Source organism: Seriola dumerili, unplaced genomic scaffold, assembly GCF_002260705.1.
Source record: "Seriola dumerili isolate Sdu_G_001 unplaced genomic scaffold, Sdu_1.0 BDQW01000086.1, whole genome shotgun sequence".
In the NCBI taxonomy this organism is placed as follows: Eukaryota; Metazoa; Chordata; class Actinopteri; order Carangiformes; family Carangidae; genus Seriola; species Seriola dumerili.
Genome location: NW_019174341.1, coordinates 868,554 through 892,307, shown reverse-complemented (window position 1 = coordinate 892,307; position 23,754 = coordinate 868,554). Strand labels below are relative to the sequence as shown.

The 23,754-nt window shown below is 41.6% G+C and overlaps 4 protein-coding genes and 1 non-coding gene across 5 annotated transcripts; all 5 read left to right on the top strand.

Annotated features, from left to right (window-relative positions):
• The first annotated feature begins 1,667 nt into the window (after positions 1–1,667).
• Positions 1,668–3,614, top strand: LOC111221372 (complement C1q-like protein 2). The gene is made up of 4 exons (XM_022744737.1): positions 1,668–1,923; positions 2,295–2,387; positions 2,953–3,084; positions 3,194–3,614. The coding sequence occupies exons 1-4, from the start codon at positions 1,761–1,763 to the stop codon at positions 3,466–3,468; spliced, it is 663 nt and encodes a 220-aa protein (XP_022600458.1). The 5' UTR covers positions 1,668–1,760; the 3' UTR covers positions 3,469–3,614.
• A 1,871-nt stretch (positions 3,615–5,485) lies between these two features.
• LOC111221376 (complement C1q-like protein 2) lies at positions 5,486–7,301 on the top strand. The gene is made up of 3 exons (XM_022744742.1): positions 5,486–5,754; positions 6,490–6,621; positions 6,863–7,301. Exons 1-3 carry the CDS (start codon positions 5,592–5,594, stop codon positions 7,135–7,137), a joined length of 570 nt encoding a protein of 189 aa, XP_022600463.1. The 5' UTR covers positions 5,486–5,591; the 3' UTR covers positions 7,138–7,301.
• Positions 7,302–10,134: 2,833 nt separating this feature from the next.
• Positions 10,135–11,315, top strand: ins (insulin). The gene is made up of 3 exons (XM_022744743.1): positions 10,135–10,218; positions 10,614–10,798; positions 10,996–11,315. The coding sequence occupies exons 2-3, from the start codon at positions 10,615–10,617 to the stop codon at positions 11,160–11,162; spliced, it is 351 nt and encodes a 116-aa protein (XP_022600464.1). The 5' UTR covers positions 10,135–10,218; position 10,614; the 3' UTR covers positions 11,163–11,315.
• Positions 11,316–12,494: 1,179 nt separating this feature from the next.
• On the top strand, positions 12,495–12,567 carry trnav-aac. The gene has a single exon. It is a non-coding gene; the product is annotated as a tRNA-Val (tRNA).
• Positions 12,568–12,794: 227 nt separating this feature from the next.
• On the top strand, positions 12,795–18,512 carry LOC111221365. The gene is made up of 3 exons (XM_022744725.1): positions 12,795–12,905; positions 14,588–14,729; positions 14,837–18,512. The coding sequence occupies exon 3, from the start codon at positions 14,873–14,875 to the stop codon at positions 17,573–17,575; it is 2,703 nt and encodes a 900-aa protein (XP_022600446.1). The 5' UTR covers positions 12,795–12,905; positions 14,588–14,729; positions 14,837–14,872; the 3' UTR covers positions 17,576–18,512.
• Positions 18,513–23,754: the final 5,242 nt, after the last annotated feature.

Below are 23,754 nucleotides of genomic sequence, written 5' to 3'. Positions count from 1 at the left end.
GTCGGGGGTCAGAAGTCCAGGTCTGGGCCAGAATATGAGTCTGGACCTCTTCACCAACACTTAACTTCCAACACAGCTGCACATCTCCTGGAGTCCCAAAGAGTTTCAAAGAATTCACTGGATATGGTCAGAGATCATTGCAACAGAGTTTACTCTTACACAAAAGATAAAGAGTATACTTTAATAATGCTGGGTTACATGATGAATAAAAGTTTACTACAATATGACTGCTGGCTCCTTGTGTAGAAAACACTTTGGGCACTGAAATACAGAAATGGGGCTAAATAATCAAATCAAATGAAACACTGAAAATAAATTACTTAAAATAATGAAATAAAATAACATCAACAATATTAACATACAGTTGGCGTCCCGCACAGATCGCATCTCAAAGCTATGGTGCCCCATAGAGGAAAAATTCAGCAGGAAATAAAGGGGCGCAACTACGACACCCAGTGGATTAACTCGGCTACTGCCCTTCATACTGAGAGCAAGATTATCAGTTAAACCACATTTACTCCTGTAAGTCTATTTTTAGTTTATTTTCAGAAAACTGAAAAATGCTAAAATCACATTACATCACAAAAATGAATCTATTCGCAGTGAAGCTTTGTACTGAGGCTGGATTCACTCGACCAATGACGTGTGAAGCTTCGTTTCCACACACTCCCGCGTGACTGCGTCGAAATCTGGTTTCACAAACGTGCGAAACACAGCAAGACTTTGTAGGTTGAGGTGTGTAACTCCAACAATTCTTACTTTATTCATTATACTACAGACAAGTGCAAGTGTGTGTACACTCCTCACTTTATTCACTTCCTCTGAGTCTAAATGTCTAAATCCACAATGTGAGATGTTATCTTTATTGTTTTTCAGTTTCCTGGTTTATGCAACAGAACATGTTTATCTAGTTATGTATCAATTTACATATTTATTAATGCATTCATGTATTCATCAATCAATTCAATCATTTTGTTTCAAGGAGATTCATGTGTTGGTTTGTTGTGAAATATTTTTGCATCACAGCGCTTTTCCTCACTTTGACCAGCAGAGGTCTCCATTGAGATCTGATTTAAAAAGCTTCGAGTAATGAACCCGTTTTCCATCCAACTGTGTTTCACTGGTTCATAAAACCTCATTACCAAAAACACAGACATGAAATCCACTGATAGCAGCCTGTACGTCCACGTGTACATAACAAACAGGACCAGGAAATAGCTGACTCAGTTAATTATTAATGATTTTCCAAACTGCCCACAAACCTGCTCCCTATCACCAGCCCATCTTCACTCGGACTTGTTTGACTTTCGGACTGATTCCTCAGTATGTTGGTGTCGATCGATCAGACACAATCAGTGACGGCCTGAAAAGCAGCTCGGCACAGGGAGAAATTCACAGCACAAAGACGTGTCTGGAGCAATGTCCACAGAGACTCTGAGGGCTGTTCCATAGTTCAATATATTGTCTTCTGAATATAACAGAGTTAGAAATCTCTAATGTGAAATGAACAGAAACATGTCATTTTTAGCAGATAATCTTCTGTTCATGTTGGATCCAATCGATCAGAGTGAAAAGCTGTTTGATTAACAGGTGTTCAGGGTCAGAAAATATCTGATCGTGCTTGTTGAACTAAGCAGCTGCTTTGAAAAACGCGTGCACGTCCCTGACATCCGTCTACACGCCTCTTTTTTCTCTGCTACATAAAGATCACACAGGTTTGCAGAAGACAGAGTTGGACTGTGTGAACGTCCAGTGTGAGAATGAAGATCACTGTGTGTTTCCTGCCGTTGCTGCTGCTCTGCTCCGTCTCCACGGGTCAGCATGACACGGAGACACAGGACGTCCACACTGTGCTGAGAGAGATGACCGCCTCATTGGCTCAACTGAAGGTGGAGGTGACGTCCTTACAGAAAGAGAATCAAGGTAGAGTATCATGTCAGGTAGTGATGTAGCGGCACCAGGAAAACTTCACTAGGAGCCACTGTTACAAAAATATCTCATGGCATAATAGACCTACTGTTGTCAAACCATTGATGATGATATGAAACGAATAGCTGATTTTGCAGCGCGGCCATGACATTATTGAGCTGACACTTCACTGAGCCAAAGTCTAAACAAAGGTTTTAGGTTTACTTGATTAATACAAAATGTAAAGTTCCTTACGAATGTATGCACATATATATCCCTATGGAGAAGACCTCAACATGCACAGCCCCCACCCACCACCATCACAAATCTTCCCCCACCTGCCAAACCCCACTTTACCCCCACGGTTATTTGTGTTCTTTTGTCAGCATATGCAGCAAGGCTCAAAGAACTGGAGAGGCAGGAGACTGTGGTGGAGAGGCACGAGACTGAGATCAACAAACTGAAGCAAAATCTGGAAGGTATGTCAGCATCATTGTTAGTCTTATCTTTTAGTTAGAAAATAACTTATAAGTCATTGTTTCATGATAATAAAGCTATTATCTGGTGCTGAGAACCATCCCAAAGTCCCACAATCCCACCCCTGATTCCTGGGTGACCTCCTAGCTTGAAAAGATGTGCTGGCGTTGTGGATTCACTCGACACTTTCTGGTTTCTGGTCGAGTTTTACGCGTCCGTTTTTTCTACAACTAGCCGAGCAAGTGGTCAGTAGAAGAAAGAAGTGATGTAGCTGCTACAGCGAGTGGTGAGCGCCATCTGTTGGCCAAAACAAACACAACGCCCCGTCTGAACGTCTGCCCCTCTGCTCTGCTGCCCGGTCCAAGCCGGGCCGCCCAACACAGGGACGTTTGGTCGCCTTGTTTATCTGTCAAGCAATAAATGTTCCTGTCGTCACACCACTGTATTTGATTTTTGGAGAGGGTGAGACTCAAAATAAGCAATTTAGAAGATAGTAAAAAAAACTCAGAATAATGATATTATTGTTAATACCAAACAGCTTAAGATAATGACACAACTCTCTCTCAGCCCAACAGGTGGCTTTCTCAGCCTCTCTGGTGGCTGAAGGTGAGGCGACTATCGGACCCTTCGACAAACACACCACTCTGATCTTCAAACACGTCATGACAAACATTGGAAGTGGCTACGATCCAAACACAGGTACTGACCTCTGAAACATTAACAGTAAATGTCCCTTTCCTGCTTTGTTCACGTCACTGTGATTGACAGATGTCGCAACAGCTGACTGACAGAAACACGTGTCCCACAGGTGTGTTCACTGCACCGGTGAGAGGAGCGTACCACTTTGAGTGGCACATAGGTGTGCATGCATCCAATACAGCCGCTGTGTTGGTCAAGAACACAAACCACATTTTTGCAGCATATGAGCAGCAGGCGTCTCATTTCGGGAGTTCTTCTCAAGGCGCTAATCTGCTTCTGGAGGCTGGAGATGTCGTGTTTGTGCGTTTGTGGGTGAACAGTAAGACATATGACAACACCAATCGCCATACCACCTTCAGTGGTCACCTGCTTTTCACCATGTGAGCGGGAAACACTCCCTCCTTTTCTTCACTCGCTCGATGACAGACAACAACAGTTTTACTGCAGCCTTTTTTTCTCTTTTCAAAGTTTGAGGAGATTCATTGTTCTGATTCTGTCATTTGAATTAAAGCACAAACATATTATTGCAATATTATCTGTGGGTTGTTTATTCATTATTTTTGTTTCAAATTTAAATTACATTATAAACAAATTCAATCGCACTGTCACAGTCACGGGAGTAAGAAACAGAAAGTTGGAGAGATGCAGTGAGAGGACTGGACCTTTCTGTGTTTGTTTCATGAAGCAAGATCAGCAGTTAAACCAGGTTTACTTCTGTTAGTCGGGTTCATTTTGAGAAAATTAATTTTCATAAAGTTGGTTTAAATAAGTCTGACCTGATCCTGGACAGTTCCTCTGAAGGTGACGGTTACCAACTGTTAGATGCCCCTTCAGCCCTGAGGTCAGTGGTAATTAAATCCTTTCATTAAATCCATATAAACATGAATTTGAACCAATGACATGTTTGAAAAGTGCGTTACTAAAATTGGGTCAAATATGATGAATTTTTCATGTGGTTTATACCTGTGAGTGATGTCAATGGTGTTTTTCATGCAGCACCACCACTATCAAGTCCCAAATAAAGCCCCATTCAGACAGGAGGGCCTACGGGGAGGGGGGGTAATATCTTCAGACGTTTAACTTATTGTTCTGGGTGATAGTTTAACCACAGGAGATGGTCTACAATACGCTGTACTGACCGAACCCTCCTCAGAGCGGCACTACAGAGCTGAAGGGAAGTCGAAGATACTTGAATCACCAGCTGTGCCGAACTTACTGTTGCGTCACAAAGCGCGAGAATCTACCACCTGAAGATGCTTATTATACTTTTATCCATGGTGACAGTGAATGCCAGATGCAAACAGTCGCCCATCAGGCCACAGGCTGCACTGCAGTCAGTGCACAGCACCTGGTGCTAAAACAGATCTTGGCCATAGCAGCAACAGTTATCCACTGCATCACTTCCTCTTTAAAAGTAAAAACACAAGAATGTTTGCTTTCAGCAGCAATGCTTAGTTTCGAGCTGAGAGTTTTTATTCTGAAAAGTTCTGACAGGAAGTTCCAAAGGTTCTGTTGCTTGCTTGACAGACCTCTGAAATAGCCAAAAAAAATATCACAATTCAGTAAATCAGTCAAACGAACGTGTGACTGGGCCACAGAACCTCACATGAGCAGTAACAAAGTAAATTCCAGTTGCATTTTTATAAATCAATTTCTTAAATTAGCCTTTGCTTATGCTCCTGCCAGATATCTAATGCATTAGGAAACAACTGGCCCAAGGCCGAACTTACTCGCTGACCCTGCTTTGGACTGTGTTTTGCAGTTACCGGATTTGTTTGACTTTCGGACTGATTCCTCAGTTAAACCCCTTTTTTGTCCCTTTTTTGTCTGACGCAGGAAGTAAACTACTGTTGACAGACCTTGATGATGTTTATTTGTTCAACTGGACTGTGTTTGCTTTAGGGTTCATGCCTGTCTCCAGACGTTACATATCCAGTCTATCAAACCTGACTCCGAAGAGAACAGCAGAACCTACCTGCAGCTGACATTACAACAGCCCATTGGATAAAATACAGCGTCTCACTCCTGATGGCTTTCATTTCTTGTTTGGTTCCAAAATAAAACTACAGTGTATGTTGGTGTCGATCGATCAGACACAATCAGTGACGGCCTGAAAAGCAGCTCGGCACAGGGAGAAATTCACAGCACAAAGACGTGTCTGGAGCAATGTCCACAGAGACTCTGAGGGCTGTTCCATAGTTCAATATATTGTCTTCTGAATATAACAGAGTTAGAAATCTCTAATGTGAAATGAACAGAAACATGTCATTTTTAGCAGATCATTTTATGTTCCTGTTGGATCCAATCGATCAGAGTGAAAAGCTGTTTGATTAACAGGTGTTCAGGGTCAGAAAATATCTGATCGTGCTTGTTGAACTAAGCAGCTGCTTTGAAAAACGCGTGCACGTCCCTGACATCCGTCTACACGCCTCTTTTTTCTCTGCTACATAAAGATCACACAGGTTTGCAGAAGACAGAGTTGGACTGTGTGAACGTCCAGTGTGAGAATGAAGATCACTGTGTGTTTCCTGCCGTTGCTGCTGCTCTGCTCCGTCTCCACGGGTCAGCATGAAACCGTTTCACTGAACAGCCACGCTCTGCTGAAAGAGTTGATTCTCTCCGTGGACCAACTGCAGAAGGACATGGCATCCTTACAAAACAAGGTTCAAGGTAGAGTATTATATCAGGTAGCGATGTTCAGGAACATGCAAAGTGATGGATATAAGAGGTGAACCCAACATGTTTACTGACTTTAATTTTACAAACATAGTCGAGCAATTTCCAAAATCATAGTTGGTGCAGAGAAATCACACTCTCAGAGTTACCTGTTCTCAGATATTCTGAAAGATATTCTCTGGTGCTGAAACCAAATACTTGGAGAACGTGTGGTTGCTGTCAGCTGCTTCTGCTGCTGAGATTTACAGCAAGATATTTAATTTTTACAAAATGTAGTCACTCACAGCGCCCCCCTGTGGCCAAACACTTTACAGTCTTTGAAGATGCTGCACTCACACAAGCTCCTGTGCTGATAAGACTATTTCTTACACAGTGATTTTAAATTATATTTGTACTGTAGCACCACCTACTGGTGAAAGGCCATTATCTTTGCTCAGTTATGAATATTTATGCTTAGTCAGTCAATGGGGAATGTATGATTCTGCACAAATCAGAACTGGATGTTTTTAAATGGGAACAGTAGATCATTAGTGTAACTAATCTAGGAATAACAATTTTAGTTGCTATCTGACTTAATGAGTTAATGAGACTGTGAGCTCTAGAAAATTGATTGACTGTAAAGTTTGCAACCACAGCAGTTTTCATAGATAGTACAGAAACACATAGAAAAATGAAATCATTGTTATATCCATGGACAGTTTTAAATAATGAAATAACTCTCTCTCTCAGCCCAGCAGGTGGCTTTCTCAGCCTCTCTGTTGTCTGATGGCTTGAAAGCTATCGGACCCTTCAACACACACACTGCTCTGGTCTTCAAACACGTCCTGACAAACATTGGAGGTGCCTACGATCCAAACACAGGTACTGACCTCTGAAATATTAACGTGATAGTTCAGGTGATTTGACGTGGGGTAGATTCAGATCAGTGCGCTCCCAGTTTGGAGAAGCAGCAGGAGCACCGGCACAGAAGCTGAACAATGTGTTGTTGTGGACGGAGTCGTCCGCAAGTATGTGTTTAAGCCTTAACCTTTCCTGCTATGTTGAAGTCATTGTGATTGACAGATGTTGCAACAGCTGACTGACAGAAACACGTGTCCCACAGGTGTGTTCACTGCACCGGTGAGAGGAGCGTACCACTTTGAGTGGCACATAGGTGTGCATGCATCCAATACAGCCGCTGTGTTGGTCAAGAACACAAACCACATTTTTACAGCAGTTGAGCAGCAGGCGTCGGGTTACGGGAGTTCTTCTCAAGGTGCTGTACTGCGTCTGGAGGCTGGAGACGTCGTTAGTTTGCATCTGTGGGCGAACAATACGATATATGACAATCAGAATCACGTTAGTACCTTCAGTGGTCATCTGCTTTTCACCGTGTGAGAGGGAAACACTCCCTCTTTTTATTCACAATATGAAAATGAAGATGTTTTTCATCTGGATCTTGATCTGTATGAAAATGATAGACAATAATGATTACGCTGTATCTTAAGTCTAAAGTGTCTCTGTCACTTGAATTAAAGGATGAACATATTATTGCAATACAACATGTGGAGATTTCTTTGTTTTGGTTCAAATAACAATAAAAACAGGAAATCAAATGCATTGTCACAGTAGTATGAGATGAGAATTAGAAACAGGAAGTAGAAGAATGATGTATTTAAAGACTGGAGCTTCTGTGTTTGTTTCATGAAGCAGGATTAGCAGTTAAACCAGGTTTACTTCTGTGAGTCAGGTTTATCTTAAGAAAATTCAGTTTAATGCTCTAGGTATACCATCCCATCTCTACTTTATATAATGGTGTCCATCTATCAGATTAGTGAAAATATTTCTATTTACATGGAAGAATTCACTTAAAAATACAAGGACTCGTCTGAAGCCATGTCCACGTGAAAACAGGCGGCCATTTTGGCAGTAGCAATTACTGGGGTGGGGGTGAAAAATGTCCCCAAGAGACATAAATCCCATCTGAATGGGGCTGAAGTCTGTTTGGATTTCTGTTAATGAAATGTGCACCAGTTCGTTAGTAAGAGGTCTAATCAGGCTTTCAGACAGAATGTAATTTGCGCTGCGCTCGCCACTTGATTCGCCGTTCGAACACTCGGGGGAGTCGCATGGGACAAAACAAACATAGGCAGAGTTTCTCAAAACTTGTAGCGGGACAGGTCACTGTGAAGCAGGAAGCTCCGAGTCTATCGACGCCAGCAACAAAGATTTATCTTTCCAGTGCTAAGGAACGGGGGTTAGCATTAGCCCGCTAATAACAAGCAGAAGGGAAGCAGCAAGGTGGGTGACCTCAGGTACAGAGAGCAGCCTGGGCAAGGAGCTCTGTTTCCTCAGCAACCGCTTCTAAGTCTGCTTTCCGTTTACTCTCTGTGCCTGGCTGGATGCCTCGCTTCTATTTGCTGCCTGGTTGTTGCCATTAATACTGAAATAATGGGTTTCAGAGGGAAGTTGCTTCATTCTGTCTGAAAGCCCCATAACAGATATAATTTATTCTTTTAACTCCACTGCATTTATTTAACAGCTTTGCAGATTCAAACCTTCATCCTACCTTACTTCAGTAAAATGACAAACGTAACAGAGGATTTCTGCACTGTGATTTTCCTACTTTTACCTCCTATTCTCTCCCCCTGATAAATGCAACATATGAATTACAACAACACGTACACAGGAAAACAAAGGTAAAAGTAAAACAAAACTAAATGAATAATTACAAAAGAATAACAGACAGAGAACTCAAATGAATATGCAGTTGCACTGAGGTCATCAACAGCCCGATATCTGAGGGCAGAACACATCAGAAAGGTACAGGAGAGGTTTGATGGACTGGTCACGATACTGAGAAACACTTCCTCCTCCGTCATGAACAGTCTGTCATGGCGACGCTCCGTCACGGTTAGTTGGGTTTCCTCTCTAAGTGACAATCAGGCTGCAACAAGAGCTCTGTCAGCACAAATATGACACCCATTAAGCTCTCTTTGAATGCTGTGTGTGTGTGTGTTGGTGTAGTGAGTTTAAGTAATAGTTGTGGTTATTTGACGTGGGCTTGTTTGAGGTAGTTATCTGCACCAGTTCACCTGCAGTAGATTCGGGTCAGCTCCCAGTTTAGAGAAGCAACAGGATGCGTTTTAGCCACGTTTTCTTGAGTATTTTCTCTCTTTATCTGCCGTCAAACAGCCCTTTACTTTGAAACTACAGTTTGCGAATCATTGAACCATCGTATACCTACACATAAGCGCCACCACGCCAAGTCGGACAGAGCTAAGCGTAGTTGCGCTTGTTCATAGGAATATGATGAGTTCAATGCCTGAAAAAATGTAGTTCCAAAAGAAAAGGGCTGTTTGACGGAAGATAAAGTCGTGAAAATATTCAGAATAAAGTGACACTTCAACTGATATTAGCTTTTTTTTCTGTGAGCATTTGTTTAAGTGGCTAAAATGAGTTTTCTTGCTGTCCCCGTCCACAGCAGCACGTCGCTCAGCTTCTGTAGCCGTGCTGCTGCTGCTCGTCTGAACTGAGAGCACGCTGATCCCAAACCACTGCAGCTCAGACTATTGATTAGTACCTCACACAACCCAACGTCAAATTACAGGATGGACGAGACCAAACACTATTAAAAAGATGGAAAAATGAGTGTGAGAATGACGTGAACGCACTCGGAAAATAATCCTTCAGCTTTGTTAAAATGACAAAAGAGTTTTAATGTCTAAAACTTTGTGCTGTTGTGGAGCCGATGGATGTGACAGACCGAATGAAACTGACCATTACCAGGATTAAAATCATGTATTTCTCTGCGATTGAGCATTGATCGAAACATTTGGGATAACGTGAGAACATAGGTCTAGTTGTTTTTAGTCATTTTAAATGCACATTTTATTTTGAATATGCACTTAAAAACAAGTGGATGGAAACCTGTCTGAACTAATCTGAGGTCACTGTGTCGTACTTGTGCTTTTCTTTAGTATTTCCATTTGATTCTTGTTTTATACTTTAACAGCATTTAGCATTTATCGGACGTCTTTACTTACTTTACTTTGTGCTGCTGGGCTCAGCAGCGGCTGATTGATGATCGGTATTTGTCAGTAAGAGGTGATCAGATCACGGCGGCTCATTAGCTCTGTTTGTTTTACTAAGTGTTGTAGCCAGTCAATCAGAACTAAACTGAGCCACTTCATATGTGCTGACTGGCAGGTTATCTGTTTTCCACACACACACACCTGAAACCGACTGATTGATTATATTTGGAGGACTTGGTTTTTGTCGACGGGCCGAGTCCCCGCAACGTGACAAACGGGTTGATGTCCCCGTGAGGGCTGTGGGCGTGGAGGAGGAGGCGTGGAGTATAAATGGAGGCGAGACCCTCTGTTCTGCCTCACATCAACCTGCTCTCAGCTGCCACTGCTCCTCCTCTTCATCACAGACTCACCTCCTCCTCCTCCTCCTCCTCCACCAACTCTACAGGTAAGCTACCACTCCTCCTCCATCACCTCCTCTTTCTCCTCCTTTGGCTTTACAGATGACCTCCACTTCTCTTCCTTCTGTATCTTCTCCTCCGTCAGCTCCAGGTGAGCTATTCTCCTCATCCCCCAACTTCACCTCCTCCTCTACATCTCCTCTCCTTGTTCTTTCCCTCCTTCCTCTCTCCATATCTTCATCAGTTTTTATTACAGACTGATAAACTTGACAAAGCTAACTCCTCATTCATGTAAAAGATGAATATCAGCTGACATATTGTTCCTGGATTTTCTTTTAACTTTTGGCATTGACCTGAATAATCCCGGATCCGTCAGGTTGTGTTTTTAAGTCGTAGTATCTAGAGATAAAATCGTACAGGTGTGTGTCCGGCTCTCCTCCAGCATGGCGGCGCTGTGGCTCCAGTCTGTCTCTCTGCTGGTCTTACTGATCGTATCGTGGCCGGGCTCCCAGGCCGTCGCCCCCCCGCAGCACCTTTGCGGCTCGCACCTGGTCGACGCCCTGTACCTGGTCTGTGGGGACAGAGGCTTCTTCTACAACCCCAAGAGAGACGTCGACCCTCTGCTGGGTGAGACCACCGACTCACACGGCACCAATAAAACAAACGGCAGAGGCAGAAGTTAAGATAATGAGTCGGTGAATGATTAGACAATAAGAAACGTTAATTTGCTGTCAGTAAGGTACAGAAACATAAACATAAAACTGTGGAAATAGAACTGTTTGTACCAGGATGATGACTCTCCCTCTGAACATCTGTCCCATCAGGTTTCCTCCCTCCCAAGGCGGGTGGAGCTGCGGCGGCGGGCGGTGAAAACGAAGTGGCCGAGTTCGCCTTCAAGGACCAGATGGAGATGATGGTGAAGCGAGGCATCGTGGAGCAGTGCTGCCACAAGCCCTGCAACATCTTCGACCTGCAGAACTACTGCAACTGAACGGCTCTCCGCCCGGCTTCCTTCCCCTCCCCCACCCTCGCATCGAAAGAGCGGCAGTGCTGTCCTCTCTCTGAAACCCTGCTGACAAATGAAGTCTTCACAAATGGATGAAATTATTTTTCCTAGAAAATAAAGTTTTGTGAATTGAGAAAATATCAGGAAATTTGTTCTCTGATGTCAAGACTTTTCTTCATTGTCTTCAATTTGATTCGCTAAAGTCAAACTTAGGCTATTAACCACATTCAAAGTTGCAATCCTTAAGATTTGCGTCCTGGTTGGTTTGGTGACACTATGGTTACTATGGTAAAAGCAAGTGTGGTTTAAAACTACAGCAAACTGTCTGAGCAGCTACGTTGCCAGAAAACCAACAGAAGAGCAGCTGATCTTTTTACAGTGAAGCTTAACAAACTGTTGTTTTAATAAAGAAGTCAGGCAGTGATGAATAAAACCTCCTTCTGATTTCATGTTGTTTTTCACACAATGGCAGTGCACAGTGAATAACTCCAAACTTCAGTTAAATGTAAATCTTGATGTTATTCTTGGCAAATTCTTCCTTCATAAGATCAGATGCATTAGCAAAACCCCTTTTTCTCAGCAGGTAAAATTTGTTTTTTAAATAAAAGGGCTATAAAATGCCTGAAATATCTGAACGTGGTATTTAAACTGTTGTTATTGATGCAGTCCAGAGCTGCAGGCCATTATCAAAGAACATCACACGTAGCTTAGCTTATTAACAGGAAATTATTAAAAGTATAATCAAGTGACATAAAATAAACGACTCTCAACTAAAGTTATGTGTAAATGTAAATTCAGGTTAACTGCTTCTGATTGATTGTTAGATACGAATCAAACGTTACGCTGATCACTGTAACACTGAACAAATTTCTGAATGACTCAACAAAATCTTTTTTTGGAAAATAACACAATTATATATTTTAAAAAATATATGAATGTCCTTTGAATGAACTTTATTATTGATCAATACCGTAGTAGAGTACCATACTTTGGAAAAGTCAGTTATGCGATTATGATTATTATGAATCAAAATATTATAAAACAAACTTTTTTAGTAAACAGCAAATAATACATTTCCCCTATATATGTACAAATTAAAAAAGCCGTTAAAACTTAAAACATTTTATTAACATTTATTTAACATTTTAAAGCTTTAGGCTATTAAATATTTGTGTATTTTTGATTACTATTATTTTGTTTACTTGTTTATTGTTATGTATGTATGTATTTATTGCACATTGATATCCTGGTGTACTTAGACCGGTACTTTACTGTTTAAGTATAGGAATTATGATAGTGACGAGGTGTTTTCATATAGTTTCCGTAGTGTAGTGGTTATCACGTTCGCCTAACACGCGAAAGGTCCCCGGTTCGAAACCGGGCGGAAACATAATTTATGTTCCCTTGTCCATCACGTTATTACTTACTAAAACAACCAATCCACCTATATAACCATGATATCTCTTTTACGTATCCTGTTGATGCTGCTTGGGCAGACCGGATAACTGTCTGTTATAAGTGGATTACATAAATGTGAAGTAAACTGCGAAAGCGAGATTTCCGATATGTCCCTGAACGCGGCCCGTAGGGGGTGTGTGGGGGGTGAGTTTACATGTGTGTGTCCTGCTGCAGCACCTCACGGGGAGCAGTGTCCTCAGTAACTGCATGATAACGTGCTTCACCGGCCTCTCGAACCACCGGGGGAACCGGGTTGTGCTCCGGTCGACGGTAAGTGCTCGTGTTTCCCCTCCGTGCTCGTTCTGACGCCGTAAACGCGTCTTTGCGCCTGGTTTGCTCACCTAACGTTAGCTTCCCTACGAGAGGCTAACGGTCGCGTCAACGTTTGTTTCTGTGTTTTTGTTGCTTCGTGAACGGGTCAGGTTGTTTGTTTTCAGCTGAACACGTGATGACTAACTGCTGAGCTGTTTCCCGCTCCGTCCCGCACGACACGAATCATTATATGCGCAGTGTTTCGGACTTAGAGAGAGAAGTTTTGTTTGTCGCGGCCATTTTGGCGTAGAACTGAAACGTATAGAAGACGCTTCAAACTAATGCTACGTTCAAGTCCCATTGGTAAAAAAGGACATGTAAACTTTCTTATTATTATTTTTAAAGCCAAAGCTCGATGTTTTAAAATGTATATACAAATACACAAGTTCCTTCAGCCCAGTGAGTCTTCATTCGTGATTTATGTTTACAATACATGTTTGTTCTCATTCTTCACGTGCTCTCACAGGCTCCTCACTGCTCAGTTGATAACATTGACTATATTTGACTGACCTGTGGTGGTGAACACTGTATACTACATGCTATTCACCTCAGCAGCTCTCATTCTGTTACTGTTTATGGCACAGTTTAATGTATGTAAAAAAGTAAAAGAAAATCCACTTAGCTTGCCAGTGTTGCTCATTTATCGTGTATATAATGGGTTTAATAGAGTTTTATGTTTCACTGCTCACAACTCTGTAAAATATTTAGCTCCAAAATCACATACTTTTAATGGCTGCACTATCAATATTCTTGGTGTACTGTGCATCGTTTGTACTTTTCCAATATTAATTCTGACATATTTAGTGTTTTTTGGAAATGTTGGCCACTGGAATTGAAACTGGGATTTAAAAACACTTTGCTATACAACATATCAAGGTAGATAACAAGAGTGTATATTTATCTCAGCTTCATACATCTATCTGTCAACGCTTTGGGATAATTAGGGCTCAGTACCAAAACTCGGGTATCATATTGAGAGTGTAATCTACACAAGGTTTATGATAAAGTAATTAATCTTTTGCAAACAAAGCCTTATGCTATTCACACATTTTGTTCATCAAATCTGAAATTCAACAAATGTTAATCAAATTTGAATCAATTTGGCATCCAACAACCTACTTCTATTATTGTTTTTAAAATCTAAACGATTGATGGTGTGATTGTGTGGTCTAGAAAATATCAGAAAACAATGAAAATAGCCATCACAGTTCTCCACACCCCAAGGCGATGGTGAAATATTTGTTTTGTCCAACCAACATTTCAAAACCCTAATGATTTTACAATGACATAAAACAGTAAATGTTCACATTTGAAAAGCTGGAATTGACTAATTATTTACATTTTTGCTTGTTAACGTCTTAATGACGTAACATAACACATAACAATGAAATTATAATTATTGGTATTGAATGGATAACTGTTCAGTTTATTGGGTAAACATGCTGTGAAGTAATTTCACTATATTTCCGGAAAATTTAATGACTTTTGTGATACTACCATTTACTGTTTAATTGTGATAATCAAAGAGCCTGTCCCCTGGAAGGAAGCATCAGGAAACCTGAAATTCGTAAAGGGTTTAAGGTTATAAATTCTGCTGCTGTTACTAACTCACAATCTGTGTGTTGTGGTTCTACTCATAGACTGGGAAGAAGTCACAGTCATGCAGCAGCAGAAGATGTTGCCTACAGCCGCTCCAAAAGAAAATATCTGGGTTTTCTCTGCAAGGAAGTCGACTGGGAGTCTTTCTGGATCCAGTTCCTGAGATATTGTTCAGGATACAAAGTGAGTACGAGCTCAGTCTAATTCGCACCACATCTCTGGACACTCCACATGTTGACGTTTGTTTTTGGCTTATTCTGCGGAAGAGTCACCTGAATCTCATTTGCCAGGGCTCTCCACAACTGATTTGGGGTTCGGATGTCAGCATGGACAACATCGATGACCACTACATTTGGCAGCGCCGTATCCACCATGGAATTAGGTATCAGAAAGTCGCAGTCCCCTTCCCAGAGTCTGTTGACATCGGTTTGGAGTTCAATGCGGCATTGGAAAGGAAGGAAAAGTTAGATCAGAGTCTGCTGACGAACGGCGTGATGCTGGAGCTTTGTGACTTTGCCAAAACAGTGACCAAGTCTGAGAAGTATTTCCTGTTTGAAATGCTAGAGTTCAATTTTGACCTCAGCCTAGACACGGACAATGACATGCAGTTCTATGAGTATGCAACACGTGTTCACAGTAAAACAAGGCAGTTGAAGGAACAAATCAAGATGAAACCACAAAGATGGAAAGAAGTATTTACACTACCAGATCCAAACATTATAATGGCGTCCGTAGGTTCAGAGTTGCCTAGACGGTACTACCCTAAGAGAAACAAAATTGCGGATAGTTCGGTCCTTACTGACGGGAACAAAAGCAGCCAATCTTCAGAACGTCACATGACGGAGAGTAATGGGGCTGTGTGCAGTACGTTAAGTATAAGGAGAAAAGGAACGCAATTAAAACGAAGAGATGATGTTTACCCTTTCTGTAGAGAAAGCGGTGTGACTCTGGCTGTTCGACCCAATGAGACACCCGAACAGAAGCTAGACCCAAATCTGCTGACCAATGGTGTGATGCTGGAGATGCTTGATTTTTCCAGAGTGCTTTGTGGAGCACACACTCAGATAATATACGATTTGGTCAAGCAAAATTTTGGCCAGGAGTTGGATAAACTGCAGTTCCGCTTGCAATTCCACAAACTGATGGACAGAAAATATTCCTGCCTAACAGCTGAGGACAGAGACACTTTCCGCAAGGAGGCGTTTACAGTCCGGCTCAAGAAACAGGAGCAGAAGTGTAAAAAGAGACAAAACCCTGACAAACTTTACCAAGAACTGGAAACACTAATTGTGCCCGGTAAAAGACGGGAAACACTGAGGCACAGGTACACTGATGCCCAAGAAATTAATCAGGATAGTGACCTGTCATACATGTGTCCAATTGATTTTGAGACAGAAATGCTGTCAGGTGCCGAGGTCGGACCAGAAGAAATCAAGTTTGAAAGCTGTTCATCAGGAACAGCTGTAGAAACAGAGTTGGCGGTGGCACTGGATGTAAAGCAAGAAGAAGAGGAAGTTATTGTTTCCCCAGTGCAACCTCAGGCTAACGGCTTTGACTCTCGTTTGTTTAACTTTCATCCAAAGGATGAGGCAATCTCTGGTCTGTTTTCTGACGACAAAAACAAGAACATACACGTAAAAACACTTAAACAGAGGCTGTGGATGAGGCGAGCTACGCGCTCAAAACAGATCCTGAAGTCGAGCAAAGTTAATGACTTGTTTGCCCACTGCAGAGAGATCGGTTTAGACTTTAATGTCAGCTCAGGCAAGAGACAGAACTTAGATCTACATCTACTCACCAACTGGGTGTTGTTGGAGGTTTTAAAATTTGCAACTGCGATGAGGAAGAGCTTACGAAGTTTCTTATTTGACATTCTGGACAACAACTTCAACCTTGTCCTCCAAGATGAACTGCGTCAACGTAATTTTATATTTTACATGATGACAAAAGAAAGGACTCTTCAGAACCATCCTGCTAGACAGAAAACAGAGTTTCTCAGCAGTCCCTTCCAGTTCCCAGAGATTTACAACACAGTTGATGTGACCAGCAGTTTTCAAACTGAACAGGAACTTGAAACAGAGCAGCACATAAACTGGGATTCATCATTCTCAGCTACAAGCCAGCGGACAGATGCGGAGCCTCACCCATTCTGTAAAAAGTTAGGTCTCAATCTTTGGTCGACAGAAGAACATCCGGCCAGCCAGAAGCTTGATCTGAGTGACCTGACCACAGGCGCTGTGTTTGAAATATTCAGCTTTGTCCGAGAGCTGTGCGGAGCGGTCCATGAGACAGTTAATGACATCCTCGAGCACAATTTTGATCTTGATCTGCAGAGTGGTGCGACCGAGGCCTCGCAGGTGATCCAGAGATGGTACATGACACAGAAAAGCTTGATGAAAAAGCAAAACATAACGCCGAAGATAAACTGCTGGTTGAACATGGTTGTCCCACTGAATGGTCATTCACAGCTCAGTCCACAACCACCGACGAGCAACTGTCTGAAGCATCTGGACTCAGGAAGTTTAAGTCTAGGCACAGAAAGGAGGGATTGCAGTGGAAATGTGCAACAGGTGAAAAAGATCAACAGCTATCACCTCTGCAAAGAAATAGGATTGGGCCTTGATGTTGCCTCAAAACCAGAGGCCAAAACAAAACTCGATTTGAGACTGCTGACAAGAGGAGTCCTCTTTGAGATGCACCAGTATGTGGAACAAAACTGCAACCGTTACGTTCCCGCTCTGTACGAGATTCTGGAGTACAACTTTGACTTGAGCTCTCAGAGTCACCGGAAGGTGGAGTTCGCCTGGTCCATCGCCTCTCAGGTGATCGCCATGGCAGGGAAAAACGGCAGAAAGGGAGATTATCTGAAAACGGTGTTTGAACTGCCCATGGAGTTCTCAGAGTCCTCGCAGGTCGTCTGTAAAGAGGAGCCAGAGGACGGCTCCGACGAGCCAGACCTTAATGATGATGACGACATCATGTTTGTCCGAAAACTGAAGCCTGTTGACATTGAGGTAGAGGTAGAATAGAGTCATAACTCCTGTTTCCACTTTAGAAAATCAGTGTTGAGAGTAGGGCTGCAACTAACAATGATTGTTCAATTATTGTTATTTTGTCAATTGATGTATGGCTGAAACAATTAATCGATTGGTTGATCGTCAGAAAAATAATCTGCAACTGCTTTGATGATCGAGATGCCACCTTGATATGATTTGACCAATTTTTCATTATTTTTGACATTTAACAGACTAACGACCTAAAATAATGGGCAATAATCATCAGCTGCAGCCTGATGAATCTACTATGAAGTGCCTAAAAATAATTTTTTTTAAATGACAATCTTTGAAATCACAGTTTACTGAAACCCAAGGTGTGACGTATTCAGATCACGTGTTTCGTCCAACCAGGAGTCTAAAACCTAAAGCTTCAGTTTACTGTCACGTAAAACAAAAGAAAAACAATAACTCCTCACATTGTAGCAGCTGGAACCGGACTGTGTTTGGAATCGTTGCATGAAAAATAACATAACTAAATCAATTGGAAAAAAAAAAACAGTTGCGTATTTGTTTGTCAGTTGATTGATCGATTAATTGTTTCACCACTAAAAAGCTGTAAACACCTCTCTGTCTCACAGTTTCTCTGAAGGTGGGATTTTTTGCACAGTATTCAACTGCATTGATTTTGACCCGGTGTACCTAATAAACTGAAGGTGAATATCAGTATTGCTCTTGATTATCAGTCCCTACTTCTGACGGAAGAAAAGTTTCCTGGATGATGTGGGTAAACACTGTTTAAGAAATACAGCGACTGCGACTTTAAATGTGCACCTTCATAATGGTGACCGACTTGTTCAGCTGCTCGTTATAATTAATTACATAACTAATACTGAACATTTAAGATGATGTAATTTGTATTTTAATTGTTTAAATACAATACATAGAAAAAATAATGAAATGATCATTAAACAAGCCGATTGATGATTACATTTCATTTTTGATTGATGAGTAAATTAATGTTTAATTAGATCATTTTATTTTTCTTGAGGCGTTGAATTTTCGGTAATTTTCTTCCGATCATGTTCAGTGTCACAGATCATTTGTCTTCTTAAAACACGAAACAGGGAGTTCAGTCACAATGTTTCACACTGAGCAGCACGATATTAATCTGTCCATCACTCAACACATTTAACTCATGAGTAACCAAATCAGATTCTGCTTTACAGTGTTTTGAAAATCCTGATTTTTATTTGATGATTGTGCCAAAGAAACAAAGAAGCTGCAGTTTGTGTCAGTAACTGATAGACACCACTAGATGGCATCAGAGTCCAGGGCTCCATTAAAGCCTTTCTAATAGGAACTGCTCATCTGTTATTTGTCCCTGAATGACAACTGCTCCTCTAAGTTTACGAATAAATCGACTGTACACAATCATTTTTTATTTGTTGTTGTACAGGAAGTACAGCAACACCCACAGGACAGTGTCCAAAATGTTGTAAATGACTTTCTGGAACTTTCTAAGGTAAACCACATAAATCCAAATAAAGTAAAACATTTCAAAACCAATTCAAAATCTGTGGAATTTGAATATCAACATTAAGTATTCATTCATAATTCAGTATTCAGCTGCTGAGAGTTAAATTATTTGCAGTCCTCAATCCATATGATGTGGATGTTGGAGTTGAATTTCAAGCACATTTATTTAAGATTAGATCATTGTAATGTATTTGAGTGTTTACATTTTATACTTTCTGCTCCCACTACATTTCAAAGGAAAATATTGTACTTTTTACTGCATAACACGTATTTTTATTATTTATGTTGTGCTTTCGTAATTGTGAAAAGCATTGAATTTGGTTCCTTCAAAAAAAAAAAAAAAATACAGACTAAAAAAAAATATATATATATAAATATATATAAGAAGATATATTTGTGGTTTTAAGAACCAAAAACCATCTCGATGTAGTTTCACATCTCCTCTCTCAGGCTTCTCTCTGGAGCTCTAGTAACAACAGGTCTGTGAGCCAATCAGAAGAGAGGAGGCTCTGAGCCTCTCTTCTGATTGACTGACTGTTTTCTGACTCATCCAATAAAAATATAGCAGATTTCAGGTGAAAACACTCAAAGAAACCAAATCCTGCAAGGTTTGGATGGTGGGTCCAGGTGGGCGGGGCTTGGTGACTGCTTTGTTGTGACATCACAAAGTTGCAGAAGTCCTGACGGCTGGTTTTAAGGCTCAGTTTCTGAATACAGGCTGTGTGCATTTCTCTGTGGACTGAGGCTTTGATACTTTCACAGTATTAATATAGAAGCTAGAGCTGATCTATAATCACACTACACATGGACACAGACCTTTACACTGGAGGAGCTTTAAAGAACAGTCCAGTAAATAAATTTAAGTACTTTCCGTACATTTCAAAGCAGGACTTTTACTTGTAATGGAGTGTTTTTGTGTTGTGCTTGTACTTTTACTTCAGTAAAGGATCTGAACACTTTCTCCACCACTCTGTTTTTTCACTATCACTTCTTCAGGAAGTTGTTATTATTATTATAATTGGTTTATTGTATTTAACTTCCTCTGAGTCTGTCTTCAGTGTTCCCAGTAGTAACACAGTTTGTTTCCCTGTGATGGATCTTGTGTTTCCTCACAGTTTATTACAAACCTTACAGGAGTTTATTCCTCTGCCTGTCTCCCTCTCTTCCTGTCTTTCTTTCCCCGGTGCTCGCTCTCTCTCTCTCTCTCTCTCTCTCTCTCTCTCTCTCTCTCTCTCCCTCTCTCTGGCAGAGCTGCCACAGCCCCAAAACACAGGGGAATGAATTAAAGAGAAGCCAAATCACAGTAAATACCTGCCTCTCTCTGTCTCCCCACTCACCATGAGTCAGCCCACTCAGACTGGCAGAGTGCTGCCCTTGTTATTACCTCTTCACACACTTTAACACACACACACACACACACACACACAGAAGCGACAAAACTTGGCAAGGAGAAACGGAGTTGTAGCGAGACAGAAACCCAGAGCAAGGAAGAGCAGTGAAAAATGCTCCTTTATTTATGAAGCACTGCTCATTTTTTCAGGCACATTTTGAATTTGAACATTTAAAAACTCAATTGAAACGAGTTTAAAAAAAAATGAAATAAAAAACTGGCAAACCAGTAAAGAGAATATGTTCTCTAAATAAATAATGACATTATGACACCTGCTGCACTTCCTCTTCTTTATTTCCATCACCAGAATATCACTGTCACAAAAATAAAAATAGAGGCTGACATTTAATTTAAGGGCGAATACTAGGTCTGTCTTTTTGTGTATATTTGGTTTGAACTGTGGCGGGCATTAGCATCGTGGCGCCCGTTAGCATTAGCTAACCCTAACTCCTTAGCACAGCTCTATCTCATGCGGAAAGGCTAACCCAACGCTAGAGCTAAGAGCTTAGAGTTAACGGTACCACTTTAAAACAAGACTACCCTCATAAAGGATTTATAATTAGGTTATTAATCCGGTTAACGCTTTATAAATCATAAATAACCAATTATAAACATGTTATAACAGTTTTCATACATTAAGGCAGGCTCACTATTTAGCAAAATCACATTAATGCTCACCTATTAAGTGGTAAAAGGAGTGTTATTGTAAAGTGTAAAACTAATCATTTATTAATGAGTTACTGTGAGGCTGCTTTTACCAGTTATTGATAACAGTAACTTATTAATGAATGAATAAACGCTTTAACATTTGAATAAATATCGATATCATGTTCACAAGGCCAAAACCATAGTTTGTGAGGTCACCGTGATCTTGACCTTTGACCTTTGACCACCAAACTCTAATCATATCATCTTTGAGTCCAAGTGAATGTTTTTGTCAAATTTGAGGACGTTCCTTCAAGGCGTCACGGAGAAGTTGAGTCCACGAGAATGTGACGCACGGCTCTGGCTGACGCCGGGACGGAGGCGTAAAAATAAGTTGTGGAAAAGTTCTGGCTCTGACACGACCTCGTATCACCTGTGTGACACGCAACACGTGTGAGTGTGTGTGTGTGTGTGTGTGTGTGTGTGGGCGACATCAGCTCTGAGACAGATTCAATGTTTGATGTACAGTACAAACCGACACTCAGGAAACTCAGCTCCCCAGGCAGCGACACACTCCGTCCTCCGAGAGCCTCATCTGCACCGACATATGGACACACACACACACACACACACACACACACACACTCACTCATCACCTCTGCAGCTCCCCACAGCTGTTCTCCAACACATATCCACTCATTTTCACCCTTATTCATAATCTGCTCAGAGACTCACAGCAGAGCTCTGACATAATCCAGTGGGACCAACGTCTGTCACTGCAGCACGTCCAAATATTTCAAAAACCTTTATTGACACAGCGACGCTCTGCTGCACCGTTACCTGCAGGTGGAGTTTGTGGGATCTAAGAATTTACCCCCTGAAATCTGTGTTTGATTCAGATTTACTGCCCAAATCCTGAGGATTACCTCCATTTATGGAGAACAGGTAACGCATGCTTTACTGCCTGATCCACAATCAGCCAATCAGCAGACAGACCAGCCTCCTTGTTCACTTTCAGCTCTTTATTTCACGACCCAGAGGAGCGAAGAATCAGGGTGGAAAACCAAGGAACAGCACGTTCTTATTTTTTATTTTGCAGATTAGCAGCAGAGGAAGAAATATTCAGGTCTGGATTCAGAAATCCTTCACTAAGTCTGTGGGTAAAATCCTTTCTACGGTCTTATAGTAATAATAATAATAATAGTTTAAAACTTGATCTACCAGTAAATCCATGTTGTAAATCCATCCTACATGTTGCTATGGGACGCGAGCAATTCCAGAAAGGCATTGTGGGATTGCAGGTGATGTCCAGTTTGTTTTTGTTTTTTTCAACCCTCTGATACGACCCACAGGAGCGTTTCCTGAAATAGCGCCCCCTACGGCGGCAGGCATACTGGACCTCGGTTGTTATGGTTACATGTCATGTGATGACTGACAGTACGTCTTTTGTTATGGTCTTGATTGAGAGACCCCTGGTGGCAGGAGTTACGTACTGCAGGTTTAATCCACATGTTTCATGTTTTGTCAGATAAATGCTGCGGAGTCAAAACTACAATATTTCCCTCTGAAACTTTGATCAGCAGATGAATAACGTGTTTTAAATTCCCCCTCAAGCACAGAACCTGAGTAAATGTATTTTCCAGCTCTGCGGTTCAACCTCAGGAGACGGACTCGCGGTGGTCCGCTGAGACGAGGGGTCATGATGATCCACACCGACGTGAGCGGAGTGTAACGGCACAGGCGGCTTCATTGCCTCAACTGCCGGCGTGGTGAGCAGCTTGTAAGGAGGTCAGGAGCCAGACTCCGTCATGGCGTCCTGACTGCGTTCATCTACATGATCAGATGATCGTCTCAGAGAGAGAGAGGGACCACAGCAGGACTTAGACAGAGGGATGTTTTTCATCTGATGGTGCAACTCATTAAATCTGTGTTCGTGTCCTCGGGCTGCTAGTTACTGTGGTTACGGCCAGTCGGCTGATGTTCCTCCGTTGTAATCTAAGTTCATTGGCTTTGTTGTTGTCTGAACTGCAGGCGAAGAAGAAACAAGAAGAAACAATCTTTCATCTCGCAGTTAAAGGAGCAGTCCAACATTTTGTGAATGGTTAAATGTTTGCCTCAGAGCCTGAAGGGAAAATGGACGTGAGCTTCATCTCTGTGCGCTGTAGAGAGACGGGTCCAGGTCCTGTAGAGCTCAGCTCAGCACAAAGACAGGAAGCCCCGCCTCCTGCGCTCAGGTTACAGCCCTGTTCATCCACAGTCACATAAAATATCAAACATTTGTGTGAAATTTTATCATAATTGCTGTGAAGTCTTGCGTAATGGCTAAAAAGTTCTTTGTGAGGTCACACTGACCCTGACCTTTAACCTTTGACCACCCAAATCTATCAGTTTGTCCTTGAGTCGCGGTGGAGGTTTGTTCTGAGATATCGTGTCAGTGAGAATAAGACGGACAGACGGATGAAAAAGAAACTGAGATGTAAAAATAAAACATTTGCAGCTGCAATAATCAATAATCAGTAGATCAATCAAAACATTTATTAGCAACTATTTTCATTGTGGATTAATTGATTTAGTTGCAAAAATGTGCAGAGTTCATCGGTTCAGATTTGAAAGTGAAAATGAGTGAAGGAGTGAAGGAGTG